This window comes from Hyperoodon ampullatus (assembly GCF_949752795.1).
Source record: "Hyperoodon ampullatus genome assembly, chromosome: 11".
Lineage (NCBI taxonomy): Eukaryota > Metazoa > Chordata > Mammalia > Artiodactyla > Ziphiidae > Hyperoodon > Hyperoodon ampullatus.
In genome coordinates this window covers 80,497,450-80,515,229 of record NC_136924.1, presented here as the reverse complement: position 1 = coordinate 80,515,229, position 17,780 = coordinate 80,497,450, and the positions used below count along the sequence as shown (strand labels likewise).

At 40.3% G+C, this 17,780-nt stretch overlaps 1 protein-coding gene across 1 annotated transcript in view; it reads left to right on the top strand.

Moving 5' to 3' along the window:
* Positions 1-1,374: 1,374 nt before the first annotated feature.
* STK38L (serine/threonine kinase 38 like) overlaps positions 1,375-17,780 on the top strand; it is a 188,085-nt gene continuing 171,679 nt past the window's right edge. The window contains exons 1-2 of the mRNA XM_079716024.1: positions 1,375-1,508; positions 3,286-3,407. Of these exons, the coding sequence (XP_079572150.1) occupies positions 1,507-1,508; positions 3,286-3,407 (124 nt within the window). The 5' untranslated portion in view covers positions 1,375-1,506. The remainder of the gene's footprint in view (positions 1,509-3,285; positions 3,408-17,780) is intronic.

Sequence of the window (17,780 nt, the reverse complement as noted above, 5' to 3'; positions counted from 1 at the left end):
AAGCTGAGTTAAAATTAAACACATTTCTTTACTTCAAGATTTCCCAAAACCTTCAATATGCTACCGTGCTTTGAAAATTTTCAAAAGGGAGTTATAATTTGTAGTGCTTCTCAATTTTATATGGTAAGTTTCCCCCCATAGAACACAGTTTTAACATCTCATAGGACCTCAGACTAGGATAAAAACAGGGACAAATAAAAATGTTATTGCTGTTAGATTATAATGAGGACATAGGATGGTAGATTATATAAAAGATGCTTTCCTCATATAAATTATAAAAACTGCAGAGGGACAGGTTAGAGTGGTAATAAGAATTCAAATATACCAACATCCTGAAAACTAATTATGTTAAAGGAATGACACTGACAAATCCTTACATTTCTTGGATATTTTTGTAATGGTCAGTTATTGTTTTGGTAGCCCAGTACATGGACACCTTCTTTGGGATAATCACAAGGGGAGAAATAAGAAACAAAGAGCTCTGACTGACATCATGGAAACTGAAAGGGAATGATAGTCTTTCTGGTTAATTAATAGTTGATTCTGGTAATGTCAGTCTGGTCACTGTATATATAGAGACACCGTGAGTTTGGAGGCATGAGAGTAAATGTGCAGAAGGAGCAAATGCTGGCAGCACAGCTGTGACTCTCAAGCAGGGCCAGTACCAATAGGGCATCCTACACAGATGGCTCTTTTAGCAGGATCTTGACTGTGCTTTGTCCATCTATGTTCCTGACCAAGTCTGTTTATCCAGCCTTCTTGCCTGTTGAGCAACTTTCAGCCCCTCCAAAAATCATTTTTCTCCTTAACCAAACTAGATTTATTTTCTTTGTTTGCAACCAAGACCTCTAACTAAAACATTCTTAGAAAGTAGAGAAAGTCAAAGGGAAACCCAATATTCTAATTTTTTCTCTACCAATAAGAAAGAAAAGACTGGTTATAGGGGAAAAAATTACTATGAAATAATTACATCCTAACAGAATGGATAGGTTTAGAAAAGCAGGTTTACAAAAATTCAGAGAAATACCATGTGTAATAGGAAAAAAGGAGAACATTCTAAAATAATATCTGACTTGGACTTCCCTGGTGGTCCAGAGGTAAAGAATCTGTCTTACAATACAGGGGCCGCAGGTTCGATCCATGGTCGGCGAACTAAGATCCCACGTGCCGCAGTACAACTAAGCCCCTGGACCACAACTACTGAGCTCGTGCGCCTCGACGAGAGAGTCTGCGTGCAGCAAACTACAGAGCCCAGGCGCCCTGGAGCCCGCACCACAACTAGAGAGAAACCCGAACAGACCGTGCCCTGTAACGAGAAAGGTCCCGCATGTCTCAACAAAGATCCCCTGTGCCGCTACTGAGACCCGACACAGCAAAAAAAAAAAAAAAACGAAGAAGAAGAAGAAAAATATCTGACTGCATAAATGTGAAAAATTCCAAAGGAGAAAAAATAGGAGAAACATATGAAGACACTAGGATGGTTGCAAAGATTAAAGTCCAGAATAAATGTAAGTTTGTGAATATTCTTAATAAAAATGGAAAAACTTTCAAGGCACGATCTGAACAAGAACAAGAGAAGGGTAATCCAGCAACCTGGGAAGGATGCTGTAAGGTTAGATGAAGGCAGAACTCATGGACTAGGTGATCTCCATGGTCCCGACCATACATAGAACTTTATGATAATCAGTTTACTCAATTTCTACCTTTGCTTCAACTTCTCTAACAAGAAGGATTGCCTTCAGTGTACAAACGTCAGGACAATTAGCCTAAATAAAGACGTTCATCTAATTAAGACAGGTGAGATAATGAGAGAACCCAGTCACATTTTAAAATGAAACCATTAATTTTAAAAGACTTATATATGCTCATTGTAAGAATGTGCACCAAAACTGCCAGCAGCTGTGTCATGTAAAAAATATCCTTCCTGAAGTAGGATAGAATGAAGCCAAGAAGCCAAATAAATTGGAGATAGGGACAAAGAGAGAGTCCTGGAGACTCAAGTCCATTAGATTACAATTCCATCCCTGCCCTTTTCAATCACAAAACATAATTCCACTTCTTTTGCTTAACTGAGTTTCAGTCGTTTTTTTTTTTCCTTTTTAGTAAAAAGGCCAGAATGATAATAAATTCATAGGTGATGATTCTGATGCTCAATCAGTCAAGTTACAAGCAGTAAGCAAGAGATCCAGGCTTCTGAGGTCTCTCTGAGCCACAAACCCATTTCTCTTTCCATTTGCCTCTATTGATCAGTAGTTCTCAATCTATAATTTACTGAAAGGTACCAGGGTCCTGCAGGAGAGTCTCCCACGTAGAGTTTATTACTGCACCTAAGTACTTGCTCCTCTCCCTGTAAGAAGGGCCTACACCTTTGTAGTGCTTCCCTGTGGAAGAGTATACATTTGCTCCTACAATGCCCACCGTGCGGTATTCTTAGGTTAAACTCAGCATTCAGATGCACAAAACTACCATCGACCACTTTGGCATCAGAGTCACTCAGAAGAACACAGGAGAGGAACCCCAATTTGCCAGCAGGGCAGCATCAGGTGTTCCTCTTCTGTTGGGACATCAGGTCACACAGCTGCCTAGGGACAGCTCAAGTGCAAGAAGATGATATCTACCTGGGGCAGGTGCAGGAACCACTCCTACCCCACAGGAGCCAATATGTCCTTTAACAGCTTCAGGGCCATAACTTCTAGCATCCCCACAAGGACACGCCCAGTGAAAACAGTCACCACACTCAGGAAAGCTAAAAGCTACACAGCCTCCACCAGGGGTCTATCGTGCATTTATAGTTCCTCCCGGTACAGATGCAACTTCCAATTTTTTTGCAGTATGCGGGCCTCTCACAGTTGTGGCCTCTCCCGTTGCGGAGCACAGGCTCCGGATGCGCAGGCTCAGCGGCCATGGCTTACGGGCCTAGTTGCTCCATGGCATGTGGGATCTTCCCAGACCGGGACACGAACCCGTGTCCCCTGCATCGGCAGGCGGACTCTCAACCACTGTGCCACCAGGGAAGCCCCGAGATCATTTTTATTATAAGCAAAGCTGTTGAAGAACACTGTTAACATATTACTCTCATCTGGTTCCAGGGGGAACAGAGTTAGTGAGTTTAAAGGTTGAATTCTTACACAGCAGGGAAAAGATTTTGTTCACCCTTTATCCAAACTGCCCCACTGATAATGGGTTTGACCACATGACTTTGCTTTTAGACACAAGTGGAGGTGATTTATGCCTCCTCCCGGCAGCCACTGTCTGGTTCCACTCTTACCCTCTTCCCTCTGCCAGGAGACAAGGAGAGGGGCATCCCACCTTTGGCCCAGGCCTCCAAATGAAGAAGTTCTATTTGCAGCAGAGCCATGGAACAGAGCTGCAGCAGATCCTCGGCTGCCAGGAAACCTCTAAGATAGGTAAGTGTTCTAAGTCATTGCTAACTGGAGAGTTGCTTGTTGTTGTAGAACCTGTTTGTGATTAATACAACCCCTTTGGAAAGATGTAGGTTGGGTTTATCGCTCTCCAACCAGGATTCCTTAAGGAGAGCTTGCCAACTAAGCCAGCTAGTTTTTTTATTCTGGCACTAATCCCCAGCTCAAGAGGCTGATGGAAAGTTTCCCCTTTTTGCGTAGCCTGGCTGTTAGGGCAGTTCCAGTAATGTCTGAAAAATACCATGTATGTAGATTGTACCCTTTATTGTTCTACTTCATCTTCCTCTTTGTACCCGTCAGGGTCTCCTCAGGAGACAGAAACTACACAGTTATTTGACAAAGGGAATTTAACATAATGAATGGTCAGTTAGGTATACGACTGTCAACTTGGTAACCATAAAGGTATAAAGAGAAATCGAATGTATTGTCGAGGTAGCAACTACAGGAAACTGTTAATTACCTTCAGGATTGAGGAAACAATGTCAAGAGGTAAGAATTATTATTAAAATGTAGAAACTTAGAGGAGAGGCCCTGTGGAGCTGAAACTCAGACTTCTGAGGAAGGGGGTGCTGCTCAGGGGGCTCTGGTGTCTCTGGGTTTGGAGGAGGTTCCTCACTGAGCTGGGACCCACCTCTGAGGAAGGGTCTGGTGCCAGGTGTCCTTGAGGGGGCACGAGACAACTAGTCCTGCCAGTGCTGGGAGAACTGCACACGGGATCTAACTGCTGCTACGGGGAGGAAGTGTTAATGGAGTACCACTGGCAAGAACACAGCCACCAGGAGGGTCACAGGCAGGAGCAAGTCCCTTGTTCCTCCTCCAGCCCTTCGGGCTCCCTCTAGCGCCCCCTATTGTCAGAGCCTAACACGGAGCCCACTAGCAAAGCCGAGATGTGTGGTCAGCGCACGGGACTCCTGGCCGAGGGGGTGAGTGAGGGCAGAAGTCCAACCCGTGCTGTTCTTGACAAGCGCTTGTGTGAAGCTATGTCAGCCTGGGGAAGAGTCATCTTTTTCTAATTTGCATACAGGTGCCATGTCGACTAGTACACACCTTGCTGATTCAAGCAACAGCAGTCAAATCTTCCTTCCATCTTCTAATTGGCTGTGAAAAGCATGTATTTTTTGTTTGTTTTGTTTTGTTTTTGCCAAACTGATTTTTTTTTTTTTTTTTTTTTTTTTTGCGGTACGCGGGCCTCTCACTGCTGTGGCCTCTCCCGTTGCGGAGCACAGGCTCCAGACGCGCAGGCTCAGCGGCCATGGCTCACGGGTCCAGCCGCTCTGTGGCATGTGGGATCCTCCTGGACCGGGGCACGAACCCGTGTCCCCTGCATCGGCAGGCGGACTCTCAACCACTGCGCCACCAGGGAAGCCCCCAAACTAATTTTTTAATTGAAGTATAGTTGATTTACAATGTTGTGTTAATTTCTGCTATACAGCAAAGTGATTCAGTTATACATATATATACATTCTTTTTAAAAATCTTCTTTTCCACTGTGGTTTATCCTAGGATATTGAATATAGTTCCCTGTGCTAGACAGTAGCACCTTGTTGTTTATCCATTCTGTATATGAAAGCTTACATCTACTAACCCCAAAGCCCTACTCCATCCCTCCCCCAATCCCCTTCCTCTTGGCACCAGTCTGTTCTCTATGTGCGTGATTCTGTGTGGTACATACATACAATGGAATACTACTCAGCCACAAAAAAGAACAAAATAATGCCATTTGCAGCAACGTGGATGCAACTAGAGATTATCATACTAAGTGAAGTAAGTCAGAAAGAGAAAGACAAATATCATATGATATCACTTATATGTGGAATCTAAAATATGACACAAATGAATCTATGAAACAGAAACAGAAAAGCATGTATTTTTATTGTAATGTTCCAGGCATACTTAAACGGCATCAACATGCAACTTTTTCAGTCATACAGTTATGTAGCCCTCCCTGGGATAATATCAAAGATTTGTGCAGATTTGTTTGAATTCAGTTCCTTGTTCTCACGTCTTTTTTCACCATAGGTACTGCTTTTGGTTGACAGTATACGTTCAGTATAAGTTTTTTTTTTAACTTCTTTATTGGAGTATAATTGCTTTATAATGTTGTTTTAGTTTCTGCTGTATAACAAAGTGGATCAGCTATACATATACATATATCCCCATATCCCCTCCCTCTTGAGCCTCCCTCCCACCTTCCCTATCCCACCCCTCTAGGTGGTCACAAAGCACCGAGCTGATCTCCCCATGCTATGCAGCTGCTTCCCACTAGCTATCTATTTTACATTTTCCCCTCCCTACTTTTAAGCTGGAGTTCCAGCTGTGCACCCAGGACAAGTAATTACTGCATCCATAGGGCTCTTTCTTATTTTTCTCTCTTTCTTATTTGTCTTTTCACTGGAGTTGTGTAGTGAGCTACTTTGTTCTTGTCCTTTCTCTTTTAGCCATCCTTACCACATCCTATAAATGGTTTGACATTTTAAATAAATGCTTTAAATGAAGGCTTAGAAGAAATTATTTTCAAATGTGTTGACCGCACAAAAGTAGGAGGTTTAGCTAAAATGACAGATTATGAAATTAGGATTCCTAGTGATTTCTGTAGACTGAAATGCTGTGTTGATAGCAAAAAGATAAAATCTATGAGATAAAGGAAAAACCCAGCAGAATTTAAAATAAGGATAAGGGATAATTAGAGTAAGGTAACAGAAATGAAGACAAACCTTTACTTAAAAGAAAGAAAGAAAGAAAGAAAGAAAGAAAAGAACAACCAAATGAAAAGTAACTAAATATATTTGGAGTTTTAGGAAAATTTTAGGAAAATTTTGATGTAAGAAATATTTTCTTAACAATGATTCAAAATGCATAATAAAGCAATGATTGGAAATAAAAATTATCTAATATACTCCATTCAATGAAACCTAAGTGAGGAGTAATTTGATCTAGAGTCACAGATTTCGAAAGGGGGCAAAAAAGAAAACATTTTGAATCTACTAAAGCAGTATCTATGGAATAGGTTTGCAAATAAGAACCCATGAAGCATATTTTTTTAATATACAGAAAATATTTCAAGAGGGTAATTCATTTGACAGAGAAGCAAAGTGATGAAAAATTGCTGGAGATGTTTTAAAACTCTTTTTTTCTCACTTAGATAATTTATGGAAATAGCCAGGGCGGGGGGCACCGTGTAAAATGTATCGCTTAGATGAGTGATGGTAAATATTTCCTCTCAGATGAGAAGGAATACTTTTGGTGGGGAAAGGGTCAAGATTAAATTTTCTTCTACTTACCTTTAGAATTAATAAATAGGCTGTTTGTTTGGCTTACAGCAGTGCCATTATGAAAAGAAATTAAATCTTGTGTTGTAGATCCAGTCAGGTTTGGTTTTGATGTTGTTTTGGTTTGTTTCCTGTGAGAAGCCTGGCTGTCCCTCTAGTCTTGGTGAGGTTCCTGCTGTTTGGGTTCTAAGATTGTGTTCTTTTTTTTTTCAGAAAGTGAACCTTATTTCATAATTATACCTCCATTAGTGTGATTACTTGATTAATATCTGAATGCCCCATTAGATGTTCAGCTCTATAAGAGCAGGAACTGTGTCTGTCTGTGTTCACCATGACGTTCCCAGAGCCTAACCCAGGGACTGACACATAGTAAGGGCTCAATTAATACTTGTTGAATAAATACATAAATGGATGAAGGAAAAACATTAAATGTAATTAGAACGTATTCCTGGGAGTAGCAGGGAGGAGGTGGCAGTAGAAAATTTTAGAGTTAAGGGTTTAGGCACTGTAAAAGAATATCTTTAAGATACTTCTTGTAGATGTAACAGCAGGAGATAACGAGCCAATACATTTAAGGGAAACAGCATATCAGAAAAAAATATGAAAAACTCTCAGCTTTCCAGAAAATCTGATAAATTCCTTATGTAGATTTTAATACTTTGTATATATATATATATAGTATTAAACTATATACATATAGTTTAATACTTTCTGCTCTGAGCTATATTTGAGTGTTTTTCTAAAACAGCGTTCTCTTTTTATATGACATATAAAGGCTATCTGTTTTCTTGAGTAAAACATTTTCCTAACCTAGTGTCACTGGTTAATAAACTGTCTTTATACTGTAAGATCTGGAATAGAAAGACTCATTCAAACTTTAAGTTAATAGAGAAATTAGATTACAAGAAAAGAGGCTTTCCTTAATTTTTTTTTTTTTTTTTTTTTTGCGGTACACGGGCCTCTCACTGTTGTGGCCTCTCCCGTTGCGGAGCACAGGCTCTGGACGCGCAGGCTCAGCGGCCATGGCTCACGGGCTCGGCCGCTCCGCGGCATGTGGGATCTTCCCGGACCGGGGCACGAACCCCTGTTCGCTGCATTGGCAGGCGGACTCTCAACCACTGTGCCACCAGGGAAGCCCCCTTAATTTTTTTTTTAAACCTCTTTGTAGTTTTCTGGGCTTTTTCTACTTGGTTAGTAGATTTTCTAAGTAAGATTTTTGACAACTTTTATACCTTTTATTCAATACTTCTAAATAAGAAAAAAAAAAAACCTCCTTTCCCACCATTTTATAGCTCTGGGGGAAAATACTATAAGATTTCCACTGTGGGTGAAGAAAATTTTTATTCACTCTAAAAAATCAGGGTCATCTTCTTTTCAGAACTTTTTTCCCCTAAATCTGAGAACATATTCAAGGGAAACAAAGGTGGAAAGTTTTCAGCAATCCAGTGGGGAATTCCTCTTAGGGACAAAAGAAGTAAAATAGCTAGAGAGGATGGTTGTATGGAATTAGCAAGATTGAAATAAATATTTCTAGTGGCTAAAAAAAGTATGTGAATTAGTGGGTTAACAGTTGATTTAATGAGAGACAAATCGGTTTCTCAGTTTTGTGGGAGAACAAAGATCAGCTGACTTCCCTCAAATTTAAATGTATTGATTTATCAGTTCTCCAACATACTGATTCACTGTGGCTTTTAGGTTTATGGTTCTTAGTATGAGAGAGAAAGATAATTCCCTTTGTATTTTTTTATTTTTATTTTCTAAAGAAGAAAAAAGAGCTGTAGTTGGCATTTTTGCAAGGATTTTACTTAAGAATCTGTTGAACACTTTAAAAGTTGATTAAAGGAAGAAATACAAGGGTCACAGACGAGTGGAAGAAAATTACAACTGAGCTTGAGGAGCAACAAAGTCACACTTCAAGAAGGGCAAAATCAGAAGTGTTGCAGTACAATCTCCCTAATGCTAAGATCGTACATTTACACATTTTAAAAACCGAAGTATAGTTGATTTACAATGTTGTGTCAATTTCTGCTGTACAGCAAAGTGATTCAGTTATACATATATATATGTGTACATTCTTCTTTGAATATTCTTTTCCTTTATGGTTTATCACAGGATATTGAATATAGATCCCTGTGCTATACAGTAGGACCTTGTTGTTTATCCATCCTGTATACAATAGCTTACATCTGTTAACCTCAACCTCCCACTCCAGCCCTCCCCCCAACCCCCTCCCCCTTGGCAACCACCAGCCTGTTCTCTATGTCTGTGATTCTTTTTAAAGTTTTTTTTTTTTTTTGCCACACTGTGTGGCATGCAGAACTTACCCAACCAGGGATTGATCCCGTGCCCCCTGGAGTAGAAGGGTGGAATCTTAACCACTGGACTACCAAGGAGGTCCCTATGTCTGTGATTCTGTTTCTGTTTCTTAGATAGGTTCATTTGTGTCATATTTTAGATTCCACATATAAGTGATATTATATGGTATTTGTCCTTCTCTTTCTGACTTACTTCACTTAGTATGATAATCTTAAGTTGCATCCATGTTGCTGCAAATGGCATTATTTCATTTCTTTTTATGGCTGAGTAGTATTCCATTGTATATATGTACCACATCCTCTTTATCCATTCATCTGTTGATGGGCATATAGGCTGTTTCTATGTCTTGGCTATTGTGAATAGTGCTGCTATGAACATAGAGGTGCATGTATCTTTTTGAATTATAGTTTCATCTGGATATATGCCCAGAAGTGGGATTGCTGGATCGTATGGTAATTCTATTTTTAGTTTTCTGAGTTACCTCCATATTGTTTTGTATAGTGGCTGCACCAACTTACATTCCTACCAACAGTGTAGGAGGGTTTCCTTTTCTCCACACCCTCTCCAGCATTTGTTATTTGTAGACTTTTTAATGATGGCCATTCTAACCAGTGTGCAGTGTTACCTCATTGTAGTTTTGATTTGCATTTCTCTAATAATTAGCAATGTTTGAGCATCTTTTCATGTGTCTATCAGCCATCTGTATTTCTTCTTTGGAGAAATGTCTATTTAGATCTTCTGCTCATTTTTTGATTGGGTTGTTTGTTTTTTTTGTTGTTGTTGAGTTGTATGAGCTGTTTGTATATTTTGGGAATTAAGCCCTTATCAGTCTCATCATTTGCAACTATTTTCTCCCGTTCTGTAAGTTGTCTTTTCATTTTGTTTATGGTTTTCTTTGCTGTGCAAAAGCTTGTACGTTTGATTAGGTCCCAAATGTTTATTTTTGTTTTTATTTCTATTGCCTTGGAATACTGACCTAAGAAAACATTGGTACAATTTATATCAGAGAATGTTTTGCCTATGATCTCTTCTAAGAGTTTTATGGTGTCATGTCTTATATTTAAGTCTTTAAGCCATTTTTATTTTTGTGTATGGTGTGAGGGTGTGTTCTAACATCATTGATTTACATGTGGCTGTCCAACCTTCCCAGCACCACTTATTGAAGAGACTGTCTTTTTCCCTTTGTATATGCTTTCCTCCTTTGTCAAAGATTAATTGACTGTAGGTGTGTGGGTTTATTTCTGGGCTCCCTATACTGTTCCATAAGATGGTATATTTAATTTTTCTCTCTGATTCTTGGAAAACGTATCCAGTTAAGTAGTCATCTATCTTGACTCATAAGTAATGCTAGAAACTTTTTATTTCTGTTATTTGATAAACTCAAGAAACAACTAAAATTATTGTATTCACTGAATATCTACTTCAGTTCTCAAATTTAGTGTAATAAGTTGTTTTAAAGGTTTGCTTACACAAAATAAACCAACATTAAACATTAATTATCCACAACTAAAGTAAGATAAAAGTGAGAACAAATGATTAAAATATCCACACTAATAAATGCAAGATTGTTTAAAATACCTTTTAGTGTCTTAGCATATCTAAAAACAATGGGATAAAAAAAATCTTACAAAATTTAAGGTTTATGGGAATTCCCTGGTGGGCCAGTGGTTAGGACTCAGTGCTTTCACTGCTGGGGCCAGGGTTTGACCCCTGGTCAGGGAACTAAGATCCTGCAAGCTGTGTTGTGCTGCCAAAAAATAAAATAAATAAATAAATAAATAAATTTCCAGTTTATGGACGTTGTGATTGAATTAAATTAGAGGGATTTAATGTATTTCTCCATTTTCCTTAGAGATTCCCATGGAGAGAAAATAAATGTCCACAATCATAAACTATATTTTCATTATTCATTTTTAGTTTCCCTTTATTAATAAGTAATTAATATTCTTGGAGATAATTTAGAAGATCCAGATTTTGAAAAAGAAGAAAATAAAAAAAATCCATCATTTCATCACCAAAAAATAACCATTATGAACATTTTGTTGTCTATCTGTTCAGATTCTTTTTGGCCTTCATATATGATACATATTGTTTCAACTAAAAAATGGAATCATAATACATATTATTTTTATGTAACCTACTTTTTTCACTTAAACATATTGAAAATAGATTATGTCACTTAAATATCTGAAGTTTTAGCAATTTGTATATTGTTGGACATCTAGTTTGTTTATAATCTGTGATAAAGATATTTATTAGATACATTATTTATATAAAAGGCATTAAAAATTACTAACAATTTCTTCTACTGGGTTTATGGGATAAAAATACTTCGGATTTTGGAGAGAAAAAGTAAAAATCAGGATTAAACTTTATTAGATAAAATTTTATTTAACAACACCCATATAATACCTACTCCTACTATTCTAAGTACTTTAGAAAGATTAAATCCCTTAATCCTCCTAATAACTCTATGAGGTACATACTGTTACTATCCCCATTTTACAGATGGGAAAATGAAGCACAGAGAGCTTAGCCAACTTGCCCAATGTTATACAGGTAGTAAGTAGTAGAGCTAGTCTAGCATGAGGATCCATGCTCTTAGCCATTCCCTTACAAGGCTTCTCTCTGTTGTTGTCTTCCTGGGGTGTCTGAGAAATGGGATTTGAGATGTTAATGGGACAGCACGGGAGTATCCCAGAAAGAGAATCTGGTGAGCATGAGAAGGTTCTGGGAATGGAGAGGGTCTTGCATAATCATTTTGAAATTAAGGGAACCTAGAACTTCTTAGATCAGGAACAGAAGACAAGGCATCAATTATTTTGTTAAGACCAAAAATGGAAAACCTTATCTGAAGAAATCTGTATCACCCTCTCTTCAAATATTTTGTGATTTTATAATGCGGCTTTCCAAAACATAATTATTATGCAGAACGTAATTTTTTCCTCTTCCTTTCATCATTTTGCTGTGAAGTAAATTGAATTAATATAATTTACTTAATGAGAAAAGATTTTGAAACTGCATTTTCAGATATAGGTTCTCTTAAATGCCCCAAAACTTGTTATCTTGGCTTTAATATAATTAAATTTGGGGAATCCTGTTCTCATAAAGAAATGACAACATAATACTGCTAGTTTACCATCAAACTTAGTGAATATAAAGATTAATTTAAACACAGACTATCCTAAAAGCAACCTCTAAACAGGCAACTAAAACCAGCAAAAGACCTGGCTTACTGTGACAATGAAACATATTAGGAGTAAGTAAGGAAGTGCTCCAAGAACTGAACTATTCAGAAGTCTCTGGAATTGCATGGAAGGCAAATTTAGCAAGAGAGATTAGTTGTTCTGAAGATGAACAAAGGCCCTTCCGATCCTCACTGAGGCTGTCCTTCTTTTGGGGAGGTCTGTGCAGCTCCTTTTCACTGTTACAGTTACGAGGTCTGGAGTTCTCAATAATGTTTAAAACTGTTGGTGCAACGTGTAAAATTTAATTCTGCTGGTTAATAAGCCCAGCCAGTGGTGAGGTAAGAAGAAGAGAGGAATGTAACCAGACAATGGAACAAAAGGGTGGGAGCACAAACGGAACAGATGACCCACAGGAGTAAGGCTTATCACATTTCATCATCACATCATATAATATTTTAGAGCTAGTTCAGACCACTTACGCTAAATCAGAGGTAACTGCAGGAAAACTAAATTTACTGAACTGAAAACATTATTTTGCTGGATTCCAGTGCAAGTTTTATTCCTTTGGAAAGACTTGGTTTCCATAATTTCTCACAGCAACCCTTCTTTATCACCCAAGAGGATTGTTCTGGAACTTGACCATGCTGCTAACAGTGCCCTAGGGAGGTCTGATTCTCCACTGCACAGCTGAGAAGGGGAGGAGTCTGTGGTCAAACCAGAGAAAGTTCTACCACAGAAACTTGTCTCCAAAGACAATTTCTCCCTCTTGTAGTAGTCACCCTGCCAGCCACATGGTTCAGGAAGCTTAATGTAAGGAATCAGACCCTTTCTACGTAGTCTAAAAGTCGAAAAGTGACAACAAAAATAACTCTAAATAAATCAGACTTAAGCTTGATCAGTGTAGCCTAAAGGGGCCAAAAGACATAGTTTGATTACATGGTAAACATGACAAAGATCCAAGCTTGGAGAAACTGTGGGATTGTTATTGATTGGTTGCACTATTCGAGGATTCTCTCACTAAATTTAACACAGTTGAAGCAACCTATTCTGAACATTGACCTAGATTTATTCTATAAGTGGCCTCAAAACTACAGGAAACTCTGGGAACTGGCAAACTGAAATCAAGGTGTGGGAAGATACTCAAGAACAGCTCCAAGCAAATATTTTCAAAGATGCTGTGACTTTGTTTCAGAAAAAGTAAAATTATCCTTCCATCCATTCATTCATTCAACCAATCATTCAGCAAATATTTATTAAGCGGTACTAGGTGCCAGGAGCATCCAGAGGTGAGTGAGGCAGGTCCCAGCCTTGTGGTCTTTAGAGTCCATTGGGGGAAGCCCTATTCCATCAGAGACATGCTGTTCCTGTGTGACCATTTGTATTATGCAGGGCTTGGGTTCTGACTTCTCTTTTTAACTTAGGCTTTCAATAACTGGACTTGGAGTCAACAGAATACAGTAGCAGCTACCATTTATTACTACTTACTAGGTGCCTTACATATGTGATCTCATTTAAATCCTGACAACAGGCAGGCCTGAAGTATCCTATAGGGGGCCTTGTGCACATTAGAAATAGGTACTGCTGCATGGTAGATGCTACCCAGGGATCTGAGCCCAAGTGGGATGTCAGCCCCGTCTCACCTCCTCCACTAGGTACGTTTGTGCAGTTCACAGGCTGCACAACTGTACTTGGCAGACCTCTCAAGAAGCTAGTTAAAGTATCATCAACCTTGTTTCACAGAGAAGGACACTGAGCTTATGAGAAATTAAATAGCTTTCCCAAAGTCATACACTTAGTAAGTGGCAGAGCCTTGACTCAGAGCCACATTTATCTGGTTCTGAAAGCCTGTTGGCCTTCTGCTACTTCGATTTGCCTTCTTGTTCTTTTGCTAAGGCTTACCAAATCTCCCACTGCGGAGGCAACATAACAAAATTCTCAAGAGCCTATTACTTCCCATGCATGTTCTCTATATGGTCTTGGAAGTCTTTCCCTTTGATTCTCTCTTACTAACAATGTTAATGGTAATAGTGAAATAATTTTCATTATTGGTGGTGTAATTTAAATCCAGGACATTTAAGCGAACACTTAATACAAATATTATTTTTAAGCACTATATAAAGCTTGTGGGTAGAGGTAATATACATTTAAAATTAACATGTGAATGTATACAAAGACAATTTAATGATTTTTTTTATGTGGCCTGACCTTTGAGAGGATTTACCTGCACCTCTGTCTTTCAAGGCCACCCCTGAATGGGAATTATCAGTCCGTTATCAACCCGAACTAACTTCACCCAGCTCATCCGTCTGTGAACCAAGCTTGGGTTTTTCTTCCTCTGCTGGCTGGTCATTGGGAAACTACCAGGAGGCCATAGGCGTGAACTGAGGAAGAGATGTCAGTCAGGGCAACGGCAGGGTGATCCCAGGGGTTGGGGTCATTTTCCATGCAGTTTATTTGGGCGTTTGTGCCTGTTCAAGCACTGTCTCCAGGGTACCACTTATCTCTTTCAGCAGCACATTGCTGCTGGGTCTGCCTAACTTAGAACTTGGGGATCTGAGAGCATCCAGCTCATGATGAGCAATTCTGGACACAGGGTCACATGATGTCCCATGGTGAGGTACTCAGACTATATATCAGGGCCTGGTAGTCTTCCAGGAGCTGCATTTTGAATGAGGCATAGTTCTCTGCATCAAATGGCATGGCGTCATTTGAGAACCCTAGAGGTCTGTGTTGCGATCCTCCTACTGGGACTTGCCAAAGAACTCACACAGCATCTTTTCTTCCACTGGTACTCCTGCTACCATGGGATCTGCGGGGTATATGACCCAAGCCACAAGGTTGCTTTTATTACTGGACCTTCTACAAAGCCTTGTCTTGCTCTGGGCTCCACTTCAAAGCTAGCAACCTTCCTATAAATGGATTGAAGGAGTGTATCTCAGTGTGGAATAGCCTGCAAACAAATGATAAACAGGCCTGACAAGGGACTTCCCTGGTGGTCCAGTGGGTGAGACTCTGCGCTCCCAATGCAGGGGCCCAGGTTCAATCCCTGGTTGGGGAACTAGATCCCACATGCATGCCGTAACTAAAATACCCCACATGCCACAACTAAGACCCGGAGCAGCCAGAATAAAAAAATAAATTAAAAAAAAAAGAGGCCTGACAAGTGGTGTCCTTCTTTTTTATAGATTGGAAGTGAAAGATGCAGCAACCTACCGTGTACTTGGGAGGAGATAGCCCTGCATGACCTATGCTAATTTGGCAGGCTTCTGGATCTTTCTAGGGTTGACTTCTCACCCTCTGGAATTCTGTATGTCTCATCAAGGCATCAAGGGTACATGGCACATTTTGCTCATTAACATGTTTCCTCAAAATGATGGACCAATGTAATTTTTGTGAAATGTCCAAATAGTATGGATCCTTATAAGAGAAAATGGGAGAATTAACATAGTGCCTGGGCAATCCTGTGAATATATACTGTTGTCATTCCATGCCAATGAAAACTGCTTTCGGTCCTTCTTTTTGAATGATATGGAAAATAATATGCTCACCAGATCAAATGAACACTACATACTTGAGGCTCTGTTAATCTTCCTTAGTAAAGGTCCCACATCCAGCCCAACAGCTGCAATTGGGGCTACTCCTTTGTTACAGTTAAGTAATGCATGATCATCCACCATCTGGTTTTCATAGATGCCAGAATAAGTAAATGGGAGCTACCACCCCTGCATCCTTTAAAGCTTTGAGGATGGCTCTAATCTCTTCCATGCTCCTCTGAGATGTGACTTGGTTTTTTAATTTACTGTCTTGGCTGGATGGGGAGGTGGGTAGTTTCAGAGGATCCCACTTGACTTTTTCTTCTACAATGAGGCTCTTACTCTAAAAGAAAAGCAAGATAAGACATGCGTCTCATCACATTCTAATTAAGAAGAGAGTCATGACTGGAAGAACAAGGCATTTCAATCCCTAAACCTTCACAAAGCTATCCATATGGTGGACCTCTCATGTCCCAAGGCTCATTCTCTCATTTCATCTCATTTGCCTCAGTTACACTCTGGCCCCTCACTTTAGCTGCCCTTCATAGCTCTGGCTTTCTGTCCAGAGGTGTCTCTGCTCTGCAGTGGGTCACCTGCAGCAACCTTCTTAGCTTTTCTGTCAAATGTGCCAACCTGGAAACAGGAGGGGCTGAACACCCTTGACCAGTGGGGAAGGGACCACAGAGAAGTCCTCCTGTCTTATGTCCCTCGGGCAGACAATGGGGAGGTCCATTCCATCTGACTCTTTAGAGAGAGTTCTAGAGAGAACACCTCAGTTTCCCACAGTGGTGATCAGCTTTATACCACATCACACCCTTGATTTCACTTTCCTTCCACCCAGTTTCACTCTGGCACATTCCCACGCCTGCTCCCTATAGGATCACTGACTAAAACAGCATCACTGTGTGCAAGCTCTTGTTTCAGGATCTACTATGTGAGCTCAGTGTGGCACTATGAAACGTAAGATTTATTCATGTTGAGATTGGTTCAAGATGGCGAACTAGAAGGACGTGCTCTCACTCCCTCTTGCGAGAGCACCGGAATCACAACTAACTGCTGAATAGTCATCCACAGGAAGACACTGGAATTCACCAAAAAAGATACCCCACATCCAAAGACAAAGGAGAAGCCATAATGAGATGGTAGAAGGGGCTCAATCACAATAAAATCAAATCCCATAACTGCTGGGTGGGTGACTCACAAACTGGAGAGCACTTATACCACAGAAGTCCACCCACTGGAGTGAAGGTTCTGAGCCCCACATCAAGCTTCACAACTTGGGGGTCCGGCAATGGGAGGAGGAATTCCTAGAGAATCTGACTTTGAAGGCTAGCGGGATTTGATTGCAGGACTTCAAAAGGACTGGGGGACACAGAGACTCCACCCTTGGAGGGCACACACAAAGCAGTGTGCACATTGGGACCCAGGGGAAGGAGCAGTGACCCCATAGGAGACTGAACCGGACCTACCTGTTAGTGTTGGAGGGTCTCCTACAGAGGCAGGGGTGGCTGTGTCTCACGATGATGACAAGGACACTGGCAACAGAAGTTCTGGGAAGTACTCCTTGGCGTGAGCCCTCCCAGGGTCCACCATTAGCCCCACCAAAGAGCCCGGGTAGGCTCCAGTGTTGGGTCGCCTCAGGCCAAACAACCAACAGGGAAGGAACTCAGCCCAACCCATCAGCAGACAAGTGGATTAAAGTTTTACTGAGATCTGCCCACCAGAGAAACAGCCAGCTCTACCCACCACCAGTCCCTCTCATCAAGAAACTTGCACAAGCCTCTTAGATAGTCTCATCCACCAGAGGGCAGACAGCAAAAGCAGGAAGAACTACAATCCTGCAACCTGTGGAATAAAAAACCACATTCACAGAAAGATAGACAAGATGAAAAGCCAGAGGACTATGTACCAGATGAAGGAACCAGATAAAACTGCAGAAAAACAACTAAATGAAGTGGAGATAGGCAACCTTCCAGAAAAAGAATTCAGAATAATGATAGTGATGATGATCCAGGAACTCGGGAAAAGAATGGAGGCAAAGATCGAGAAGAT